We start from the raw sequence: 23,511 nt of genomic DNA on the forward strand, positions 1-23,511 counted from the left end.
TCTTTTTCTTTTCTTTTTCCATGATTTCAACCGTGGCTATGTTTATTATTTACTTTTCGAAGATTATTTTAGATCAAACTAAAACTAAAACTTCAAAACTACGGTCGGAATTCTTTAATATTTTATTTTATTTTTAAACTTGACTTAAATTTTAAATGTGGAAAACCTACTATACATTCAAATATTAAAAACAAAAGACAATTGAACATCAAATGAAATTGTTTAATCTACTAATTTTATAGTTTAATAACATATAAGTTACAATTCATAAAATAGTTATAAACTAATATATAATTTCTTTTAAGACTAACGAAAAAAATCAAAGTTTCAAAATTATAGAAACATGAACAAAAATATTGATATTTTCAATCAATAGTTAAACTTTTATAATATAAATGACGATTCACCATTTATGTCGGATTCAAATCATATAATTCATTACGAAAATACCACATTTTAACATTTTTATAAATAATTGTAGCTAAACATTTTATAGTTATATGCATATTCTTCGACATATTTGGGATTGGTTTTAAAATTATTTCAAACTCACATTGAAATAAACCATCTTATCACTAAAAATAACTTAATGTACTTTTGGTTCGCCATTTTGCAAACTTACTTTTGGACGTTTATGGGACAAACACAAATAGAAGTTTTTGAGACTTAGGCTTCTGATTTTATGGACCCAGCTTTCTACCGATTAGTATTGGTAAAAAAAAAAATACGAACCCTCTTAAATATTTCAGGCTTTATATTATTCAGTTTGTAGTTAAAAGATCTATCTTGTAATAACACATGGACGTTGTGGGTCTCCTCCTATTTCATTTATTTAATATAAGGGTTATTCTTAAAAAAAATAAATAAATAATACAGAATCTTTTTTTTAAATAATGTATTTTAAAAAACAAATGTCAAAAATAGGGTGGAAGCCAAACTATTGACAAAAATAGGGTAGTTTTGTGGAAGTCGTGTACCCCGTACACGACTTTGCTTGTGTGGACCCCACTTTCTTTATTTTAAAATTTAAAGATATTGAATATATATTTTTTTTTATTTATTTAATATTTAATACGTGGGTCCCACAGGTTTTTAATTTTTAAATTTAAAGATATTATATATGTGGGCCCCACCCTACCCCATCATCTTCTCCACGCCGTCCTCCACGATCTTCTTCTCATCCCTCTCCATTTTTCCACAGCGATCGACTTCTTCTCATCCCTCTCCATTTTTCCACAGCGATCGACGCACGATAGGATGGAGGACGGCGGCGATTGAGGCGAGGAGAAATCGAAAAAATAGAGTGGAGGACGGCGGCGCGCCTCAATCGTGTACCCCGTCGCTCGCCGCCGTCCTCCACTCTATTTTTTCGATTTCTCCTCGCCTCAATCGCCGCCGTCCTCCATCCTATCGTGCGTCGATCGCTGTGGAAAAATGGAGAGGGATGAGAAGAAGTCGATCGCTGTGGAAAAATGGAGAGGGATGAGAAGAAGATCGTGGAGGACGGCGTGGAGAAGATGATGGGGTAGGGTGGGGCCCACATATATAATATCTTTAAATTTAAAAATTAAAAACCTGTGGGACCCACGTATTAAATATTAAATAAATAAAAAAATATATATATTCAATATCTTTAAATTTTAAAATAAAGAAAGTGGGGTCCACACAAGCAAAGTCGTGTACGGGGTACACGACTTCCACAAAACTACCCTATTTTTGTCAATAGTTTGGCTTCCACCCTATTTTTGACATTTGTTTTTTAAAATACATTATTTAAAAAAAAGATTCAATAATACACTTATATATATATATATATATATTTTATATCATCGAATCAAATCATGTTTTCAAAATTATATGTAAGAAGGTAAAAATATATTATAATAATTTAAAAATCATTTATAAAAACAATATAACAGAAACACAAAAGAGAAGTTATTTTAAATGAGATATTGTAAAAGTATATACGAATTTAGAAAAATAGAATAGTATAATAAACTAATATTTGTTTGAGATAGTACTTCTTATTTGTTTAATTGTGAACTAGTAGTGTGTGATATTTTGTAAGTTTAGTCCTCAATTAATAGTAATCTCCCAAGCGGTACTTTAAGAAGAAAAATCATTTAAACGAAGCAACTGCCACATTTGCCCAATTGATTGAGATCATAATTTCCTATTTATTCTGACCGTAGCTGTAGAGTTGACGGCAAAATTAAACCGACGACCTATGCAGTACAGCCTCCGATCTTCTCCAATCCCTGACTCCGTTCGGATCCAATTTTGATCGGATTCGGGTTTCTTCCAATTCCTGGAATTAATCGAAAGCACAGTGAAAGAATTGGCTGCACGCAGTTCGTTCAGAGATCGATAAACATGGTGACCGACATACTTCTTCAAATTGCTCTCATCCTCGTAATGGTTGTCATGTTCCTCGCTATGCACAACATTCCACAGAGATACTTCGCCAAGCTCCGATTGCGCTTCCGATCCAACGTCGAATCTAAACGCCACTTCGTGAGAGGCGCTCAGCTTCTCGCTCGAGCGAGATCTGCTCCGTCGCGCTCCTCGGCCACATCGTTAGCAGAAGAAGTCGTAGCGGAAGCCAATAAGGCCATAGCTCTCGACCCCAAGGATGCCGCCGCTCACATCCTCAAAGCTTTGGCTCTCGACGTTCAAGGGTTCAAAACCTCTGCTCTGGAATCGCTCGATACAGCTCTATCGCCGCTCGTCGCTAAGTCGCTCAGCGATGAAGAACGAGGCGACGCGTTGTTCAAGCGAGCTGAGTTGAAGATGTCCACGAATCGACGAGCCCTAGTTGACTCGGCTTTGGCTGATTTGACCGAGTCCGTGACACTGAGTCAGAATGCAAATTCCTACTATTGGTTGGGGAAATGCTATGAGATGAAGAAATTGAGAGAAGAGGCCAAGAAAGCATATGAAGAAGCTTTGAACATCGAACCACGATTATCCAACGCTAGGGAGGCATTGGAACGTCTATCATCGTCGTAATCAAGCTGATGTCTACTGTGATCTATGGAATGTCAACGCTAGAAGATAAGAGCATCTCTCAATTTTTCCAGGTCCAAATATCTCCTCCACTTTCGCTGATTCTTGCTAATGCCTTCCCTTAAGATGTATTACGATTGAGATGCTGAATTGGCTCGTGAGATGAAATCCTAGATGCGATTCCCATCTCCATGATAGGCGTTTGAATGGGGTTTAATATTTGCCTAGTTTCCTTGTCTTTGATTTAGTCTGTTGATTTACCGTAGTTTTAGTCAAAATTAGGGATTGGAACAAACCCAGAAAGGAAATTAGTAATTAGCACGGTTAATCTTCGATGTAGCTTCGCTTCTCTGATCTTCAAGAAATGAAATTCGGAAGTTGTCAAGACGTTTATCTGATTCTGATTTTTGTAGGAAGACGACCCAAATTTGGCTTCAAATGTCAAATGAGTAATGAAAAATAATATTTTGCTTGCAGTAGATTCACCTTTTTCGATTAGAAGACCTGTCTCGATTAGAAGAGACTTCAAGTATCCAAACATTACCAATCAAATTTTGGTATTGGTCAAATTTTACTTTTATTTATTGTTGGATGCTCAAAGATGAGCCATGCTTGCATCCATGGGTTCATTTGATTGACAAACACAACCAAATTTGAATTACCGCTTCAAAGAATCTTTTCGAATTTCTGTTTGAAGAAATATTATGGGTTTCAGGATAAAGGCTATAGTAAAAAGAATGATTACTCGAACACATCACTGTCTATGGGTTGTTTGAAATATTTGGAAAATATTTTGAAAATAGTTCTTTTTTTTTTTTTTCAAATTTATTGTCATATGAAGATCAATCCTTCATTTTTCAGCTTTTACTCAACGCCATTCATTCACCAAGTCCTCCGTAACCACAAATTAAAATTAAAAATACCAATAAAATTTTGTTTTAAAAAAACAATAAGAGATTTTTCACCCAAATGCACAAACAAATAGTTCAAAGTGAAGAAGTAAAAAATATCCTAAGAAACAAGACACCAATTACCATTCTACATTCTACAGCTCGAACCACTCGTTCTTCACAACTGTTTGAACTCAAAAGTGGAAGGAAAAATAGGTTTGGAAACAGGATATGATTTAGATAATATTAATAATATTAACACTGGTCGTGAAGTTAAGGTATAGATTATAAGGATAGATATCATGAAACTACAGCCATGACAATATCAAAGTATGATTTCTACTAAAAGCTAAATCTCACAACGCTCTGATCATAGCAAGTGCTCTCGGATATTTGCCACTTAAATGCCTGATCTCAGATCTTCAGTCCAATAAATTCAACCTCTTAAGCTTTTTAATAGTAAAGCTATTCAAGAATCTTCAATTTTACTACTTACCCCAAACTGCAAAACCAAGCTAAGCACATTGCACCGTTCGGATTTAGTAAGTAGGAGTGGCTTTAAACACAAAGCTAGCTCTTAATAGCACTGTCAATCACTGAAGCTCCCCTGTTACTCCAGCAGCCACATTCCCTACTTCACTACAAGTTGGTTGAACATCGGTGAGAGGAAAACTCATAACGTTAGAGGTTGCACAGTTTACTTGATTGGAATTGAGAGTACCCGAACAAGCATTTCCGAAATTACTATTTACGTGCGGAGGCATGTCACTTTGGACGTTGGAGACCAAAAAGTCATTGTTACTTGAGCTTAGATCAGTCGTTCTAGACTCGGAATTCGGCAAAGTATCTTTTGCTAAATCAACAGGTCCCGCATACCCTGGCAACTGGACGGCCTCAGTTGTAAAAGGTTCCAAGGCTGATCTATCAATGTTGTTAAAGTCCAAATTGACTAATCCATTTCTGAAGCCTCTCTTCCTTAACACTCCTCTCTTAAATCGACCTTTCTTTGCTCTGGGCGCTGCAGTGGACTTTGGTGTAACTGAGCAATCTGCTGCTTCTTTTCGCTTGCATGATGGGATCACAGTGAGCTGAACTTGATTGACAGATTTTGCAGACAATGAATTCGGGCAAGATTGGATTGCTAACAAAGCAGTTCTTGCAGCTTTAATTTCTGCTTCTTTCTTTGTTTTTGCTACAGCACCAATGTAGCGGATCCCTCCAATTTCTACAGTACAAGAGAAAAGGGATCCTCTGCCTGGACCATCATCTTTTTGGCATTGATATAGTGGGATTGCAAAGTTCATCTTCTGTGCATACTCCTGAAGCAGATTTTTGCATAGTCCTGTTTCATGCTGGAAGAAGGCAAAATTGTCAAAGAAGAAATAAAATAAAATAAAAGCAGAAATGCTACTATTACAGAAAGTATAGTTTCTCATTTGCCCCGCTAGAAGCAGACACAGCTATAGACTGTTGAAATCTGTTTAATAAAGGCCCAATAGCAAAAGAGGAAATAGGGACTATTTAGGCTCAATTCCTTATTTAGGGGTATCGGAAGTAGCAAAAAAAAAATGAAGCTTTATTATTATTTCAATATTAAACTAATAGGGATATTGTCATCGATATCAAAGTACTTCAGCCAAATGAGACTCCAAAGAAAAGGATACAATTCTGCTGTAACCTGATAGTAAGAGAACACAGCCAAAGACCAGCCAAATTTTCATTATATATATAATCCAGCAAAGATATACTAAACTATTTGCACAATAGATCTTGAAGTCCTCTCTAATAAAGGATTCAAAGCATTAAAAGTAGATACACAAAGAAGTTAAAGATCGCTAGACTACAGGGGTTGGCTGATTTTAAGCCAAATGAATGCTATCAAAAGTACCATGTTGCACCCTAAATAAGAATTAAATGGGGACGAATAACCAAGAAGCTTGGTATGGATATTGAGTCTAGGTAAGACGAGCAGTCGCAGAGAGGTCTTCTCCAGAGAAGTTCAACCAAGGCCCTCTCCATGACTTGGAAGAAATCAAAGTTTAATACTTGAACACGATCTTTTCTATTGTACAAATGTGTCTTCAAGTTCTAAAAGGCAATCTAAGTTGTATCACACAATAGTCGCTGTTATTTTGAATATGTTGCATACTAAAATACTTTTAATAAATGCAAAGTCAAATACCAAACTGTCCCTCGATTTATGACATTTAAACTTAGTATAAAACAACCATCCAACAAATAGTCATGAGTCCAAACAATGGACTCTGGTATTTAGATATTAAGAGGGCTTTGCATAGGATCGTTCAGGAAAAATAAAACAGCAGTAGCAACAACAAGAAATGATGTGGGGTGAAGGATATGAAATCTTACCACGGGTTGAGAGACATGTGGATTAAGATCACTGGATTTAGACAGTTCCATAAGAGCTACTTCAGCAGCTGACTGCTCTGCTGCCTTGCGATTAGAAAATCCCGGTAGAGAATCATATCTAACATCATTAACAATCACCGTAGAATGAAAAGTTGGCTCATGGGAAGGACCTTCTTTGATAGTCTCGTATACAGGTGTGGGAAGTCCCACTTTTTGTGCATATTCCTGCAGTCGGCTTTTGAAAACATAGCAATTTGAAACACCTGATATTCATCAAAGAACAACAACTTATCAGCGATCAAAATAATAATAGCGATGATAACAATAACCCATCATTCACCTGAAAATCTATATTCATAACTAGGTTACAGTACAGATGAAAAGAAACAAGTAAATTATAAAAAAAAAAAAAAAAAAAAAAACTGGCACGACAACATCAGAAACATCAAACAAAGGAATCAATTAAATAACTTAGAACACATTCTTTAAAAAGAAAACAGTAGTATAATTGTATCAAGATCTTCACTTCTCATCCCATCTCACACAATCAGTTACCCCAGTGGCCCAGTATACTCTCTTATTGAGGATCAATCACCCCCACGTAAAATTATCAAAATTCTCTAAAAATAATCTGAAAAAAGTGCCGAGTTTCTTGAGAAATCCAACTGAAAGAACATCAATACTGCAATTCAGAAACGAGTTCGAAAAGTAGCTGTTGGAAAGTGAAAAGGGAAAATGGAATACCTTGAAAGTTGTCCTTGGCTGGCATAGCTTTGAGGAGAAGAAAAAGGTGAGAATCCTCTCTAAGCAGGAGAATTGAGTATTAGTAAAGGCGAAGAGCAGAGAGGAATTAGTGCGGCTGGGCTAACCACTCCGTTCGTAGACGCGAAAAAAATGAGCTGCAAAGTTCGAAGCCTAGGTGATGGTGCCCTAGGGCTAATTGCTAAAAATAAGACGGGTTCGATGGGATAAAGAGTTTTGGGCACAAATGTTCATATAAAATGCCCATATTGCCCCTCAGTAAAATAACCCGAATTGAAGGAAAAGAATAAGGGGTGGTTTCGTTAGAGGTTTCTTTGGGTGGTAGTTTTTTGGACGTCCATGTTTGTTTGATGGATTTTATCGGAATATTATTTTTGCACCATTATTGTTACTTTTCACTCTTGGATTCTCTCTTCCTTTGCAAAATGGTGGACTTCTTACTATCTTTTCTCCATGCAAACTTCTTCTTTTAGTATTATTATTTTAATTTTTTTTCTCTTACTTGCCATTTTCTTGTTTTATTTTTTTAGTAACATAAACTATTCAAAAGTGTATGTTGTATCATTTAGTTAAAATTAAAATTGTAATAAAATTCACTTGATGTTCTATTAGTTATATTATCCAGTTTGTTTTAGTTATAAATTATGCAACTTTCAAATATTTACGGATCAAAATTATAATAGATTTTTAATTATTTTTTATCAATATGTTGAATAATGTTTGTTTTTTTATTAATTTTGTTACTATTATATAAGATTAATAATGTTTGTTTTTTTATTAATTTTGTTACTATTATATAAGATTGTCAACCCCAGTTTTATAAATTAAATAGAAAATAGTTTTTTTCATAAAGTTTGGATAGGTACAACCAAACGCACTTATCATTTGATTTTCAAACTTGCAAGCATCTCGTTTCTACGCATTTATAAAACTTTGAACCAAAAGTCCCCTAAAACCTTTTGTCTCTTGCACAATGCGTAAAAATCTTTAGACATAGCAAGGGATCTCGAGGGAAGAGAGGTTGGAGAAAGGTGAGAAAATATAGGAATCAACAAATCTACATAAGGACCAATTGGGTCACGTGTCCCACTAAAATTGTGGGATCTTACATTTTAATATTAATTTTAAAGTGTTATTTTACGGTATATATTACATAATGTATCATTAAAATCAAACCTATACAATATGACATTAGTTGTTCCCCATTATTTATTGAAATGGATAAATTATGACTTTTTTGCCTAATTTTAATTATAGGTTTGGTGTAAAATGTGAGTTTGAACTAGTGTGATCGTAAATTAAAACAATGCAATTTCTCCATCTTTTTAAGATTTTCCCTCTAAAATTAAAAAAAAAAAAAAATCAAACCCAGTTCTCAACAACATTTTATTAAATAGCACACGTTAAAATAATTACCATGTTAATACTCGCTAAAATCATACAAAATCACCCTAAAATAATTTGTACATGTATAGAACCTTGTTTCATACATTTCTAACAACAATCCAAAAAACTAAAATTTTCAACGGTCTTGAATAGTTGACTTCCTATTATTGATAAATGTTAATCTACTATGACCTATTTGATTTCGTAATTATATCTTCAACCATAAAATATTAAATTTTAAATATAAATAATCGTGGAACTATGAAAATCAATATATTTTAATGGTTAAGTAGCGTTCATATTAACTCTCAAATTATATATGTATATGCATATTTAGTATAGTTACACCAAAACAAAAAGGAACAACGATAACTTTATAGATCAAGCAACTAGGAAAATTGTTCATAAAAAAACGTGAGCAAGCTCCTGCATGCTGATATGATAATATGATCATTGAACCTTTGGAGAGTTGTCCCTAAAAGGTTATTCAAAAGTAATTTTTTAAATACTTGAAAACACATTTTTAAAACACATAAAAAATTGTTCTCAACAAGACTAAATCGCTAAAAGTAAATGATGGTAGTAAAATATAGTAATGTGCAAACGTAACTCATCTCATACAAAAAATAAAAAAATAAAATAAAATAAAGTAAGCTTTCCCAAGACTGTCTTGGAAACCTGCTTGAGAATAATTTTCCACTAAAAAATATCATATATCAAAACTACTTGATTTTAAAAGTTATTTGCCATATATATTGACATGTCATCAGTGATCAATGTTTAATTTTTTTTTTTTTTTAAAAAAAAACTAACTCATAGAGGAGCATAATTAGAAAATAACTATTTTGTTTTTTTTTTTAAATAAACAAAGTTCAACTGAGAATAATCATAAAATACTCCTGCTATTTATTTGGCAGAAAGATGCCACTTGGCAAGCCAAGTTATAAACTAACCAATCTAACCACGTGAACTCCGAGGGGGAAAAAACTCTATACAATTTCCTGTTTGACACATCAGAAAAACTGTTTCATCAATATGTCGAACCGTATAAATTGCATCTAAATGTGACATTCCAAAAGCCCAAAACCAAGAACAACATTGAAGCTAAAACCTGAGGAGTTTCACGTGTATTGTTCGAGACAAACTGACTAACCAAATCAACCATCCAGTTAGTCGCAAAAAAAGTCCTACATACTTTGCTTGCTTCACACTACCTCAAGATTATGTTATGTTCAAATCTATTAAGAGAGAACCTACACTACCCACAAGGTTTAATACTATATCCAATTGCAGTACTCGTGCTTAGAAGTAGGTTTCTGGTTACAGAAGATCTCATCCATGAAGGTATGACTTAGCTGACCTGCCAAGCTAGGCGGGTCGTCGATCAATGCATCGATAAAAGCACTAACAACTCTTCTGTCTCTTACTGATGCTTTCAAGCTGAACCAAGTCAGGAACTTCACTCGAAAGTCTTCATCGATGTGCTCATCATGTTCTAGCCACTTCACTATTCTAACAGAATAATCGTAGTCAGACTCTTCAGTTCTCCTTTTGCAATTCAACCCAAGTAGGATGCGTGTCTCACTTGTTTTACAGGGCGTGGAAGGACAAACTGATATCGGTTTCATTGGAGTAATTGAGTTCTTTGGAGAAGAGTTTTTGTAATGGCTTTCCCATTTGCTCTTGTTGAGTCCATTCCATGGATGAAGATTCGTCAGGTTGGCTTTAGAATCCACCCGAGAATGAAGTAGATCAATGGTCCTAATTTCTCCACTTCTATGCTTCCCCAAAGTTGGACATGGCGTTGATAATTTGGGCGTGACCCATTTGGCTTCCCAAACACCAAAAACTTGTATGCCACTAAATAGAGAAACCTTGCAGTAGTACTCAGTTGAAGGAAAGAGATCATTGATCTTGAACTTCTTTTCTGCCTTCAATGCAATGAAAGAAGGCTGGTCCGGATAATCCTTCACGTTGGCTTTACGATGCCAAAGTCTACAGCCTAAGAAGTCTTTTACCAAATGATCATCGTACTGCAGCACAACCATCACGGATGTAGGGGAAGAATCTTCGAATAGGATCTTGCAGTCTGCCAAGGCAAATTGCAATTAATGGTGAAAAAGTATATTTAAGATTAATACATGATAATAGGACATTACTACGTTAATCAAGGACTAAGTATGTGCTCCAGGTAATCATGGCAAAATCACACTGATAATAGACATCACATGTAATTCAAATTTGACTTAGAATCAAATTTAAAAGAAATTGATTAAATCAGTTATTTCTGAGAAAGAAACGATACTTACTCAATGTTTCTCTCTTTTGCAGACAATCTCTGTAGGGAACACGACATATAGAATCAAAGTCCTCCACTGCAGAAGCACACAGTTTCTGGACCTCCGCACCACAGGATAAACGGTTGACAATACCCCTTGCCGTCCTCAAGCAAACCTCATCTAAGGGCCCCAATTCATTTGTCAGCATATTCACGGCCAATTCTACTGTTTTATGGAGTTCTCTGTATAAATTTGTCCCTATAAGAATCTTGTGACACAAGGATAGTCGTAGGCATAGTACATCCACTCTCCTGGCCTCCTTTGCATTTAACAATTGTCTTCTCCAACTTCTGTATTCAGCAACTTTCAAATCAGTTGATAAACTAACCCAACTATCGATATAATTAGCTCAAAAGATGGCTAGTGAACCTATAAGTATAATTCTGTTTCTCGAGATATTAGATCCAGTTTATATAGTGCCTGCATGTGAAATTACATTATATTGATTTGGTTCTTTTATGTTACGTTTGGAGGATACACCCAAGACAAACAATAATTCAGTTCAAAATATCAACTCAGTAAAAAAAAAAGAAAGCAAACTATAACATACCCCATCAATCCATTGATCTTTCCACACGATATGCAGTAAAAACTTCCATCCAATTTTTCACAGAGACTATTCTTTACAATTCCAGATCTTTCATGCTTCAGGGCACACTCCAAATGACATGACATTCCACAAGAGTCGTTCTCATTAGAAGAATCAGAGCAACAGGTCAGCCAAAGACTTGGATCCTTGTTATCATCGTAACAATGGCAAATGCAACATGAACATCTTTTGCAAAAAGCAAACTCTGGATTTAGAGGTGCTTTACAAGCTACATTCTGACAAATTTTGACTTCAGAGCATTCCTCATTGGTCTCAAAGGAAGCATTATTATTCGAATTCAAAAGCACAACAGATGATTGATCTGCCTTTCGAGGTCTCTTGTGGCTGGTTTGAGTTTTGTCTCGTAAAAAAGCAAGAGTAGGACAACTACTATTCTCAGATTTCTGAGAAACCAACTTCAAAAGATGCTCTATCATTTGAGATTTTGTATATCCTGTGTACTTCCTTTCTTTCCCCATTTCAGCACATATGATCTCAAGTAGCTCCCTGCGGGTAAAAGACCTAAGGATTTCAGTGGCGTCTTTGGACTTTTGAGCAATCTCATTAATTATTTCCTTTTTCTTTTCCATACTCATCTTGTTGCTTCCTTTTCCAGACTCAATATCATAACCTGAAACACAAGCATGGCTCATGCGTTCACTGAATACAGACGAATAATTAAACACATAGCAGAAGCAGAAGTAAAGAACAAAAATCAACCAAACAAAGAATTAAATTATATCCACCAAAATAGATCGTGTAATGCAATGGCCTACAATAAAGAACAGCCAAAAAGGAAAAACCCCACATCAAAAACAATATCGATAAACAGCCACATTGAAAATGGAGATACTGTTTGAGAAAAAGGGTTTAAAAAAATTCAAAAAAAAAAAAAACGAAAGCAAAAGGACAGTAAAAAAAAGAAAAGCCAAAACAAAATAAATGCTAAAGCCAGAGACAGACGACATGAATAACATTGTCCAAGAAGGTGTAAGGACATTGATATTAATATAGCGTTTAAATGCAAAGACGAACGAGAGCATCCATCAGCACCATTGTAAAGGAAAAGAAAAAAAAGAAAGAAAAAGAAGCAGAGACCTTAAACAGAGACCTTACCCGCGAAAGCTGGATCTAAACCAGAAAACCTCTCCTCAGGTTCGCTCATTGTACGCAATAATACGAAGAAGAAACAGAAAAATTAGGAAAAGTAAGATGAAAATTGCGTAGAGTTAAAACTGTAAACGGGTCTCCAATGGCGAATAGATATAAGATAAAGTTCGTCAAGCACAGTGAACGGAGACGGAGAATTTCAGAGAGAGAGAGAGTGGAAAACTGAAAGTGAGAGAGAGTGTGTGAAAAAAGGAAAGGAGAGAGAATCGGAGTGGAAAATAATAAAATAGTAAGAAAGAGAATAATAAATATACATAAATAAATAAATAAATAAAAGAAGATGGGCTAACAATTATAAATTGCCATTAATGTACAAATGCAAGAGTTGGTATAGGTGAATACCATGGAAGAAATGGCCGTGAATTTTAAGTACTAGGGAAAATTAAATTTCAAAATCCTCCCATATGTGTTTGATATTTGAATTTTAAAGTGTACATTCTTAAACTCTCTAAACTATTTTACTCTCGAAACCTATCTTTTATCTTAATTTTAAAAAACAAAAAGTTATCAAAAATAAAACATTTGACAACTTATTTATCTTTTATATAAAAATAAAACGTAAAACTTTTATTTTTAGTGATTCTATTGAATATAAATAATTTCTCAAACTTTTCTATTTTTTGAAAATACCTCTTTGAAATATTTTGAAGAAACGTTTTATAATTTAAAAAAATAGCTTTAGGAACGACATGATTTTATAAATTAATTTTAAATTTTAAAATGTCATATAATTATTTAAAACAATGTTATTTGAGTAACCTTTTAGAATTTATTTTAAAAATTAAAAAACCAAAATAGTATATTTTAAAAAAATTGATGACAACTTGTTTTGAAACCAAAAATGTATTTTCTTTTCGATTCAAGGGATATGTTGAACAAGTAGTGAGTTATTATAGTATAATTTGTATTTGGATATAGATTATTTTAATTTCGTTATAATAGTATGTGTTTGGTGGACATAAAAGCTACGATAAGTAATATATTGAATCGAGAGTTTTTAACCAGTGTATATGGTATCAAAATATATAATTATTATATTCCTATATAATATTTGATATAAGTAACTAAAAATGTAATTTTTCAAAACTAAATTTTATTATTTGATTTATTTGTTAATTATTTGTTAAGAGGGAATGGTGAAACACGCGCCATGTAGTACGATTTGACGTGATCGAGGATTTCGGCTTCGGTTTTTTCTTTTAATAAAAGAATAATATATTATTTTTTTTCTCTGGAGGGAGTGACTTGCTATGGTGCGGCATTACATATGGCTGGTACTGTGTGGGTCATGAAATCATTGCCGTGCATTTAAGATCGGAGTGTGGGAGATGAGTGCTTTAATTTTTGAGAGTGGGGACCCACTTGTAGGTAGCCTATAAGCATCATCTACCATTTCAACTTTCCATGCAAAATATTAGGGTTTATAGTATGGGCATTTAGGTCGTTTCTTAGGTGGATGCAGTTACCCAACAGCCATTTCATGGCCCTCCTATATCTTACCCTTTTTTAAAAAAACAAATGTTATACGTGATGAAAAAAGCAACAACTATAAAATATATTTGAACTGAGTGATTATTGAGGTATCAAATTTGGATCTTGTTAAGTAATAATATCGAGTTTAATTTCAACTCTAGTTTAGGTTGTTTTATCAATAGATAATTATAAAAAGTATTGGTACAAAATGGACATGTTTTTGTAAATGTATGTAGTTGTTGGATTGATATAAAATATGAGTCAACGTTACTGTTTTATAATAAAAAAAAAGTTTATAAAATATGTTTAAAATATAGTGTGATATAATTGATAATAAGTTGGATTAGTTTAAAATGCGATAAATGTTTCTTTGTTTTATAATATTTATGACATATTAGCAAGTTTCTTAAAATTAAAATATCGATATTTTTGTTGATGCTAGCATTTTAATCATTGGATCTTATCGAATATATCTTTGTGTTTGAGAAATTTCATCTAAAATAAGTCGTCAAAGTAAACTCATTCAAAATTTATTAGTTGCTTGAGAGAATTATACGTGGGATTGTTGACTTTATTTATTTCGAAGGATGATAGACATAAGTTGTTTTATGATAACGCTATATACATTTATAGATTAAACCTCTTTTGGAATTATTATTTCCAATTTTGATGGAATATTGTGTGAAAAAACATAACAATTTATAGAAGAAAGTGGGTTAGAGTGTGTTTGAATTAATTTTTTAATTATTTAATTTTTAAAACAATTCATTAAAAAAAAAAAACAAATAGAAGTATGCTACAACGGTCCAAAACAACTTCTAAACTTTTTTACTTTATTTTAAATAATTTACATTTTTGGTTTTTAGTCGAGTTAAATAAATATTTAATGCGGTCTAGTTTGTTTGTTCAACTAGTAAACATAACTTGAAGAGTAGATATTCCCATATTAGTTTGTATAAAGGGGCAGATGTGGCAGGATATCAATAATAGGATTTTTAGTATATGTATATCTGTATAATATCAAATTTACAAACAACAAGTGTGATTTTAATAGTTAAATGGTTGTTCTCTAGCACAAATCTTTTTATTCGACATGATTTTTTTTAGTACAACAATTAGGATAAGAATATTTGAATAACAAGTTTCGTAGTTGTTAATATGTTCTAAAACCAGCTTGTGCTAAGGTTTTTGTGGCTTTGTTTTCCATGTGGTCGATATAAAGTTTAGTCGCGTTGACTCACTGGTAACAAAGACACTGACAGTGATTCATAAGTGAAATTATGTCGTTTTATATTGTTTAGTTCACAAAATCAAACGAATATATTTGACGATCAATCTAAATTATGTTTTCTAAAATTATTTTCGAATGTTATATTACGACCCAAATCCTGGAGTTATATATATATAAAAAGAAAAAACAATATTTTTATGTGTTCAATACATATGGGTTTTAAATTTGAAGTTGTAAAGGTATTAAAAATAGAAATACCCATACAAAATCATATTGCGGTTTACAGAATTATAAATTAAAATTTTGTTGTTGATTAAAATATATATTGTACGGTATATTATGTACATGACATGACATTACAAAGCAATGACCATACGCAATTTATACCTAAAGACAAGTTCGAAAGTGTTTGTAATTATTTTATGGTTATAAAATTATTATCAACCACGTTTTGAAATTATTGTTTGTATTGTAATTTAATTTTATGAATATGTCACCAATCACTATCTACAAATATGTCATGCAATGATTGTAATATATTTTTATTGATTTTCATCTTTATAGAGTAATTTTTTTGGATATTACCTATCAAACAAACATTAAAATATTCAATTTTTCATCCCAAACAAATTGGTGAACGAAGTAGTTGTCTCCCGAATAGTAGATTATATGATCTATTTAGGGGCTGAACTATTTAGATCAAACTATATTTTTTAAGCTATAAAAAATGAAAACAGTGTGCACGCAGTCAATCCAAGTTTTACCTTAAATTCTAATGTATTGTTTTACAATAAGTTTCATTTATTCTTTAAAGTTATCCCGTTGAGTTTAACATAACACAAAAAAAAAAAAAAAATCCAGAACTAATCATGACATACTCTAAAAGAAAAGAAAAAAAAACAAAATTTAAAACTTATGTAGAAGAAAAAAAAAGCAGCTAAAATATTATTTTATACTCTTTACTTCGTGTAAAACATTTTATGCACATGCAATTATATATTTAACATCTTATACATGTATGTACAACATTTACCTCAAGTCATTCTTTAAGTTTCTCACGGTTCATTACAATTTTTTTTTTGTTTTATTATAAATTTGTACCAAAGCGATTAATATTTTGTACATGCTCATCTCTCATTCTCTCCGTATCGTTTTTAGGTTTCTCGTAATCATATCCACTATTAAAAAAGAAAATGTTATTTGGAAGTTGTCTTATATCTCGTATATAGTTTAATGATACATATATACATACACATATATTATTTTGAATATCTAAAATTTAGAGGTCTAAAAATACGTGTATGTGTTTAAATTAATATAAAATGTTTTTATTCAATTCAATAATTTGTATAAAGAAACTAAGATGAAATAATTACTTAATTAAATGCAATATATCAAATAAATTTGACATCAATTTATTTATTGTTGTATTGATAGTTCATTTAATCAATAAAACAAAAAATGAATGACCATATTTTTTAATAAAACATAAATGAATGAATTACTGCAAACAATTAAATTAATTAGGATACTAATAATTATTAATAAAATTTTTATATTAAATAGTTAAGATAACATAAAATATCGAGAATGGTAAATATATTGGTTGAAGTACACGTCTAATAATACACTCAAAATCTATATTGACATAAAGATGAGAGTAAAAAATTTAAATCAGCAACCTCTTGATGTTAAAACGTATAAATATCGATTGATCTCTATTATTATTTTGGTCAGTTTCTATCTATTTAAAAACAATAAAAAATAGTTTTTATTTTTAAAATATACAAAACAAAACAGAAAAATTTAGGATAAAATTGAGCCCTCCCTACTCACTTTTTTTTTTTTTTTTTACTTATTTCTAATTCGTTCATATTTCTAAGGAAAAAAAAATAAAATTCTCAACATATACTATAAGGTCAAAAGAAAAGTTCTAGACGAAAATTATATTAAAAAAAGAAAAAGAAAAAAGAGAAGTAGTTCAAAATTGAGTGATATTTGTATAATTTAACCAATAAATAATAAATCATAAGGTCAATTACGTTACGACCCACCAATATTCGGGGGCATATTTCGTAAATTCCGCCACCATTTAGGATCCTCTTTCTTGCTTCAGTCCACAGTCCCTTGTCCTTAGTCGAATCCCTCCATTCTCTCGTTTCTCCACTCCACACTTCACACCAACACAGCAACTCCTACAGTAACTACAAACTTCTCGTCTTCTTCACATTCTCACAAATCTTCTCTTATCTCTTCTCATATTCCTCCTTTGGATTCGATTTCCATCTGTATATTATCTAAATTCTCTCTCAGACCATCCCTTCTTTCCACATTCTTGCAATGCTCCAAACCCAGTTGATTTTCTTCTGCCAGAGTTAATGTACGCACGCGCTCAACCGTTGACCATGGGCGACCAGATCGCCGACTGTGGCGACAGCGGCGAACCCTTGGATAATCGTCTCGTTAGATATGGAGCTCACTCTCTTGAAGACGGTGGTGGAGTAGGCGGCATGGTCGAGGTTCTCAACCCCGATGCTGTTTATGTTCCCGCCGGTGATGGGTCGGACTTGGCTGTTCAGCGTAGTGATGGTTCGAATCAGCTCACACTTTCATTCCGTGGTCAGGTTTATCTTTTCGACGCTGTCTCCCCTGAGAAGGTATAGTGTTTACGAGATTTAGGGTTTTTGGGTTTTCAATTTTGTTGTTCTTCCTTTTCGGTGTTATGGGACGTTTATAAAACTTAAAATTTCTGGAAGTTTTGAGTTTTCAGAACGGAATACATTGATTTCCGTGGCGGCGGCGAGGGGTGGGAGAATTGAACACGAGGTTTGATTAATTGTAAAGTAATAGCATTCCTTACCCTTTGTAGGTTCAAGCAGTTTTGCTGTTGTTGGGTGGTTGCGAATTATCTTCTGGTCAGCAAAGCGTGGATTTGGTAAATCCAAACCAGAGGGTACTGCTGGAAACTTGTATCACATTGTTCTCGGTGGAACTTATGTTTTTCTTTTCAATTTATTTTCTTTCATAATTTGTAGAATGCTTTGGACTTCCCTGGACGGAGTAGTCAACCTCAGAGAGCAGCCTCGTTAAATCGGTTTCGACAGAAAAGGAAGGAACGATGTTTCGAAAAGAAAGTTAGATACGGTGTCCGTCAGGAGGTTGCTCTCAGGTCTGGCGATGAACATGTTAAGTTACTGGCTGGATTTTGTATTTTCCTGTTTGCACATTCTTTGATTTCACTTTTTCATTCTATTTCACATTTTCAATTAGATCTAACTCTCTGTTGTACATTAGCAGTTTTTTGGTTTGTGCATGTTGTTTGTTCACCCAGATTTCGTTTTCTAAAGACCTCTGGGTTTTTGATCTCTTATTTAAATTCACAACATACTTGCAGGATGCAACGCAACAAAGGACAGTTTACTTCTTCCAAAAAGTCGGATGGTTCGTATAGCCATGGCAATGTCTCAGAGTTAGGTCAAGATGAAAGTCCACCAGAAACTTCGTGAGTTTTCATAGTTTTGTGAATTATAGCAATCTGAAACAATCATTTAACACTTCAATGCTGTCTGTTCTGTAGAATATGAAATTTCATTTCCGTATCAGAATTTGTACTCTTTGTTTTATGTTAGACCTCACATTTACATCTTTATTTATACCCATGGAATTTTGTGCTTTCTTTAGATGCACAAATTGTGGCATAAGTTCAATGTCAACCCCAATGATGCGGCGAGGACCATCTGGGCCTAGATCACTTTGCAATGCATGCGGGCTCTTTTGGGCAAACAGGGTAAGTATGCTTATTTCATACTGCTTCTTATACTTATATTTTAAGGAAAGCTTCACTTTCCCTAGATGGTCTGGGCAATGGATTTGCCAGACCTTTGCATGGAACTTATTGGCATCTTATGATGTAAGATGTGTCATCTTTATAACCTTTTTTTACTTGCGTGTGAAGTTTTGTTTTTAAGTGCTTGTTTGCTTGGATGTTTTGAGTTAAAGATTTACCATTTTTATTGATCTCTATGGGGGGCACAATGATTCTAGGCTCTAGCTGCACTTAGGACGAGTGGGAATAGAAAAGGGGATGATGCTCAGTGTCTAGGTTACTTTGGGCCTTTTTGGTAGTAGTAATTGGTCATAAGGAAAACTGCTGACGTTGTTAGCAATTTCTATATCAGTCTCGCACCAGTTTTTGCATCTCTAATCTTCTAATTCACACTAATTTTCTATTTCTCCATGACCTTACTAACCACCTTATGTGAATATCACTTTCTTCGCCATTTCCTTCTTCCATTTTGATGCTTCTTGTTGTGGTGTTCTTTGGTACTATTTGAGTTAATCATTTTTTTCCAGTTAGATAGTTAGTTTATTTGGATTGTTGGGCTATAAGAGCTGATGAACTTTTAATAATTAGTAGAGGTTTAGTTAAAAGTTCTTTGAGATATTTTCTCCCTTGTTTCTTGATTGCCTTACCTTCTGTGCTCATTGTTTCAATTTCATTGTTCGACAATAATTTCTCTCTCTATCCATGGTTTTCTCTTGTTTAGTCCTCCTATCCATTTTTTTCTTTCTAATGTTCATTTCTTACACGCAGTTTCTTTAGATGTTCCTTGAGTTATGGAAATTCTTTTCTTCCCTAGACCTTCCTCCTTGCATCCTAAATAGTGGAAGGATGCCCAATTCAATTCCATTTCGTGGTTGTCACATTTTAGCACTATCCCAATAAAATCTCCAATTCTTATTTTGATTTCCTGGCAACTTTCTACATTGATTTTGAACTTGCATAAATAGCTGTTTGAAGTTTGGCAAAAAGAAATTTACTGAAGTTTATTGCTGCCTCCTCCTTAACTGGGTAGAAAAAGAAGTTGTCGAAATGAGGAGAAATCTTGAGAGGAAGCCCAAGTTAAAGCAAATGCAACTTCCCAAAATTGCATAAAAATTTGTTGGGATCCTCTCTGTAAAGCTTTTAGGTTTTAGTGGCTAAAGAATTTACTGAAATTTATTGATTTATGGACACATGGGAGGCATGATGAAAGATATTGGATATTTTCTTGCAAGTTACAATTTAAGAAATTCATCTCCTACTTCAACGGAGACGAGTTATATATAACATTCCATTACAGAATCCTACACTTTGACCCTTTACCTCACTCTTATGTGCAATGTGTCTCACCGTGGTTTTTTCTTTTTTCTTCTTTTTTTTGTGTGTGTGTGTGTGGGGGGGGGGGGGGGAATTGAACTAACATTGAAATCAAATGAAAGAAAATGCAAAAATAAATCCCTTTCTAGGATTAAACAAAGACAACATAAGTTTATGATTTTTTTTGTTGGATGGGTAACAAAACTTTTATCAAGAAAAAATGAAAATTGAAAAACAAAATGCAAAAATAAATCCCATGAAAGGTAGCCAAACTACAAAAGGGTGCTCTAGAGGGTATTTATGGAAGGACCTCGTGATCGAAGTGAAAAAAGTATAATAGACTCTCAATCTATTCCCAAAAAAAAAAAAAAAAAAAAAATTCTAACAAGGACTGTACATCACTAAAAGAAATCTCTTTACCTCTAAAGTTTCTTTTTCTTTCTTCTTTATCTTTTGGTAAGGGAAACACATTTTTCATTGAAATAATGAAAAGAGACAAATTCTCATAGTATAGGTAGCTAGGATTAGGAGATATGCATCCCTCAACTAGATTGACACTCCCTTAACACCTTCATCATGTCCAGAAAGAAGAGAAAAATACATAAAAGCTATAAAGTCATGGCTCTGACGTTTCTATTATTATTCATCTTTATTTTTTAAGAAAGGAAGGTTTTTGTGGGGAATTGGGGTGTATGCCATTGTTTGGGTGTTTGGAGAGAAAGGAACTTTTTGTAAAGGATAGGAGAGGTCTTGAGTGAGGTGTGGCCTTCAGTTAGGTTCTACATTTTCTTGTGGCCTTCACTCTATTATTCCTCTCCCTCAAAAGACCCAGAACACACCCCACCTGCCGAAAAGGCAAAAACAACCTGCGACAAAAAAGGAACATAATGAGAGCCTTCTGAACAAAATCTTATAACACCTTAAGCGCATCCAGATGTTCCAGTCTTTTTAAAAGAATTTCGGAGCAAAGTCCATTTTTCACGCTGTTGATGTCCTTATCACAGCCCATATCTTCTTTCTTCGGAGGGCCTCTCTATACAATTTTTCTAGGGTTCACCCGATTGGTTTTGACTTCAGTTTTGAGCATAGAACTCTGGCTGGATTCAGCCGTGTACAATTTCTGCCTTCTGGAAACATCTTTTGTTTACCATTTGATTGGTTTCCTTTTATACACTTATTTTTCTTTCTATTCTATTAATGAAATTGTCTCCCCCCCCCCCCCCCCCCCCCCAAGACATGGCTTTCCATTCGGTTGAGAACTGTCTAGTGTTTGAATACATTTCTCTTCTATACATATATAATATAAGAGAACTGTCAGTGTGTTTTTGTAATGGATTATTAAGAGTTCGAACCAATTCTCAAACTGAGTATATTTGGTTGAGACACGACAGTGGTTTCTTAACTACTGCATTACTGCTGATTGGTCTTGGTAGACACAAAATTTGGAAATGTGTGCTGTGTGGTGGATTCAGTTGAAAGTGGTCTATTGTCAGGGAACTTAACCCAAAACACCCTCAGGTTGAAAAGACCTGTTCTTGTGCTTCTGTATACTTCTAATATAGCATGCAGATGTGCATGTAGATTATGCGGTGGCATGTGATGGTAATAGTCATTATGATTATTGCTATTACGTTACGGTCTTGTAAAAATACACTAATACATAAATGTGTATAAGTTGATATGCATCTTGAGGTTATATTTTATACATGATTATGCATGTATTATGTTAAATTGTCACTTCAATGTTACAGTCATTGTGAGATTGTTTATATTTAATTGTGATTCTTTTATTTGCACTTACAAGGTGAGCGGGGGCGGAGTGAAACCCTGTTATCTTATGGTAGATTTCAATATTCATATATAATAGCTGATATTTTATAGTTTTCCATTAATTTGTTCTTAAAGGTAATTTACTAATGGAGCCAGAATATTAAACTCTACCTACCATAAGAACATTTCTGGCTAAATCCCCGGGGATTGTGAATGCTTGACCTACATTTTTCTCGTTAATTTGGCAATTTCATTTTACAGTTTGAGCCAAGCATCACTACTGCTAAGAATTCAATTTTCTATTTAACAACGCTGGCTGCTGCTGTTTAATCATCAAAATTTAAATTGTTTCGTGTATGCAAACCTTGCAGGGAACTTTAAGGGATCTTCCAAAGAGAAGTCAGGACCATCCGGTGACCCCAGCAGAGCAGGTATTTGCCTTCTATAGAAATTCATTATCTTTGTTTAATTATTTAAGAATTCTTTCTGGTTATGCATGTAGTCCATGTTCCAACTCAATTAATTTCATCATTTTAGTGTGAAAGTGATGGTGGCAAGGACTTAGACTGCAGACATGGTAACCATGCGCCAAGCAATCTCGTTTCTTTCTCCAACGGTGATAACTCTGCTTTAATGGCTGAGCATTAGAATTACGTTTGTCAATACAGATATATATAAAAAAGGCCATTATGGCTGTTTCTGGCTTCATTCAAGCAGGCCCTCGTTCTGGCAATTTTACTACGTGGGTTGTAGAAGAATGTACAGATATAGCATTGCCTTCTATTAAATACGAGAAAGAGATCGTCTCCTCATTACTACTAATTGCTCTATTTTTTTTACAATTATGCTAATATTTGTGGATTTAAACCTCCGACCTCAGGGAAGTGAATCTCTATTCAAAGTATCGTTGAGTTATGTTTTCTTTTGGTTTACTAATTTGTTACTTGACCATATAATTTCTTTCAAAGGGTTTTAAGGTGAAGACAGGGAGGTTATTATCATTATTATTTGCTAAGTTTCAGCATGAATTCAGTTGCGGTTTTAATAACATTTATATTCACTTTTAAGATTATTATGTGGCTAATAAAGGAGAGTGGAAACTACCAAACATATACTTAATTCGATCAAGTAAAGGGTGCTCGTACATATAAAATTAACAAGATTTTTCTGGATTGTTTTCTTTTCAAGTAATCATTTTGATTTTTTACGAAGGAACTTCAAACTGGTTGATGGATTCTTTTTCTTGGTTGCTCAACATCATTTAAAAAATGTTAAGTGGTATATAAACATGTTGATATCTAAGCTGATTCGTGTTTTTTTACTTCATTTATCAATGAATTATATGTTATATTTTTTCTTTAATTTTTACCATTATTGTAGAATTT

The 23,511-nt window shown here is 33.4% G+C and overlaps 4 protein-coding genes across 7 annotated transcripts; 2 read left to right on the forward strand and 2 right to left on the reverse strand.

Moving 5' to 3' along the window:
- The first annotated feature begins 1,996 nt into the window (after positions 1-1,996).
- Positions 1,997-3,393, forward strand: LOC103488119 (uncharacterized). Its single transcript, XM_008446696.3, has one exon. It carries the CDS (start codon positions 2,374-2,376, stop codon positions 3,007-3,009), a length of 636 nt encoding a protein of 211 aa, XP_008444918.1. The 5' UTR covers positions 1,997-2,373; the 3' UTR covers positions 3,010-3,393.
- A 720-nt stretch (positions 3,394-4,113) lies between these two features.
- LOC103488118 (double-stranded RNA-binding protein 1) lies at positions 4,114-7,231 on the reverse strand. The gene is made up of 3 exons (XM_008446694.3): positions 7,011-7,231; positions 6,267-6,529; positions 4,114-5,248 (listed from the first exon to the last, which is right to left on the reverse strand). The coding sequence occupies exons 1-3, from the start codon at positions 7,033-7,035 to the stop codon at positions 4,490-4,492; spliced, it is 1,047 nt and encodes a 348-aa protein (XP_008444916.2). The 5' UTR covers positions 7,036-7,231; the 3' UTR covers positions 4,114-4,489.
- Positions 7,232-9,302: 2,071 nt separating this feature from the next.
- Positions 9,303-12,717, reverse strand: LOC103488117 (VIN3-like protein 2). Of its 3 annotated transcripts, none has more exons than XM_051082316.1 (4): positions 12,459-12,717; positions 11,304-11,849; positions 10,724-11,043; positions 9,303-10,503 (listed from the first exon to the last, which is right to left on the reverse strand). In XM_051082316.1, the coding sequence occupies exons 2-4, from the start codon at positions 11,819-11,821 to the stop codon at positions 9,692-9,694; spliced, it is 1,650 nt and encodes a 549-aa protein (XP_050938273.1). In that variant the 5' UTR covers positions 11,822-11,849; positions 12,459-12,717; the 3' UTR covers positions 9,303-9,691. The 3 variants fall into 3 exon arrangements, with proteins under 3 accessions (XP_050938273.1, XP_008444912.2, XP_016899948.2); XM_008446690.3 differs by having other exon boundaries at positions 11,304-11,973; XM_017044459.2 differs by having other exon boundaries at positions 11,304-12,002.
- A 4,582-nt stretch (positions 12,718-17,299) lies between these two features.
- On the forward strand, positions 17,300-22,948 carry LOC103488116 (GATA transcription factor 25). 2 transcript variants are annotated; one of them, XM_008446689.2, is made up of 7 exons: positions 17,300-17,873; positions 18,086-18,169; positions 18,252-18,385; positions 18,611-18,718; positions 18,898-19,003; positions 22,498-22,557; positions 22,664-22,948. In XM_008446689.2, the coding sequence occupies exons 1-7, from the start codon at positions 17,595-17,597 to the stop codon at positions 22,772-22,774; spliced, it is 882 nt and encodes a 293-aa protein (XP_008444911.1). In that variant the 5' UTR covers positions 17,300-17,594; the 3' UTR covers positions 22,775-22,948. The 2 variants fall into 2 exon arrangements, with proteins under 2 accessions (XP_008444911.1, XP_050938281.1); XM_051082324.1 differs by having other exon boundaries at positions 17,306-17,873; positions 18,086-18,151.
- The last annotated feature ends 563 nt before the right edge of the window (positions 22,949-23,511 follow it).

This window comes from Cucumis melo, chromosome 3 (assembly GCF_025177605.1).
Source record: "Cucumis melo cultivar AY chromosome 3, USDA_Cmelo_AY_1.0, whole genome shotgun sequence".
Classification (NCBI taxonomy): Eukaryota; Viridiplantae; Streptophyta; class Magnoliopsida; order Cucurbitales; family Cucurbitaceae; genus Cucumis; species Cucumis melo.

Bases quoted from the DNA above. Each gene is read 5' to 3' on its own strand.
- LOC103488119 (XM_008446696.3), top strand. From the start codon at position 2,374: ATGGTGACCGACATACTTCTTCAAATTGCTCTCATCCTCGTAATGGTT.
- LOC103488118 (XM_008446694.3), bottom strand. From the start codon at position 7,035: ATGCCAGCCAAGGACAACTTTCAAG. The intron at 6,530-7,010 runs GTATTCCATTTT...GATGAATATCAG, and splicing joins AGCCAAGGACAACTTTCAAG to GTGTTTCAAATTGCTATGTT. The intron at 5,249-6,266 runs GTAAGATTTCAT...GCCTTCTTCCAG, and splicing joins CACATGTCTCTCAACCCGTG to CATGAAACAGGACTATGCAA.
- LOC103488117 (XM_008446690.3), bottom strand. From the start codon at position 12,507: ATGAGCGAACCTGAGGAGAGGTTTTCTGGTTTAGATCCAGCTTTCGCG. The intron at 11,974-12,458 runs GTAAGGTCTCTG...CTTGTGTTTCAG, and splicing joins TTTAGATCCAGCTTTCGCGG to GTTATGATATTGAGTCTGGA. The intron at 10,504-10,723 runs GTAAGTATCGTT...TTGCCTTGGCAG, and splicing joins GCAAAAGAGAGAAACATTGA to ACTGCAAGATCCTATTCGAA.
- LOC103488116 (XM_008446689.2), top strand. From the start codon at position 17,595: ATGTACGCACGCGCTCAACCGTTGACCATGGGCGACCAGATCGCCGAC. The intron at 18,719-18,897 runs GTGAGTTTTCAT...TGCTTTCTTTAG, and splicing joins GAAAGTCCACCAGAAACTTC to ATGCACAAATTGTGGCATAA. The intron at 19,004-22,497 runs GTAAGTATGCTT...CAAACCTTGCAG, and splicing joins GGCTCTTTTGGGCAAACAGG to GGAACTTTAAGGGATCTTCC.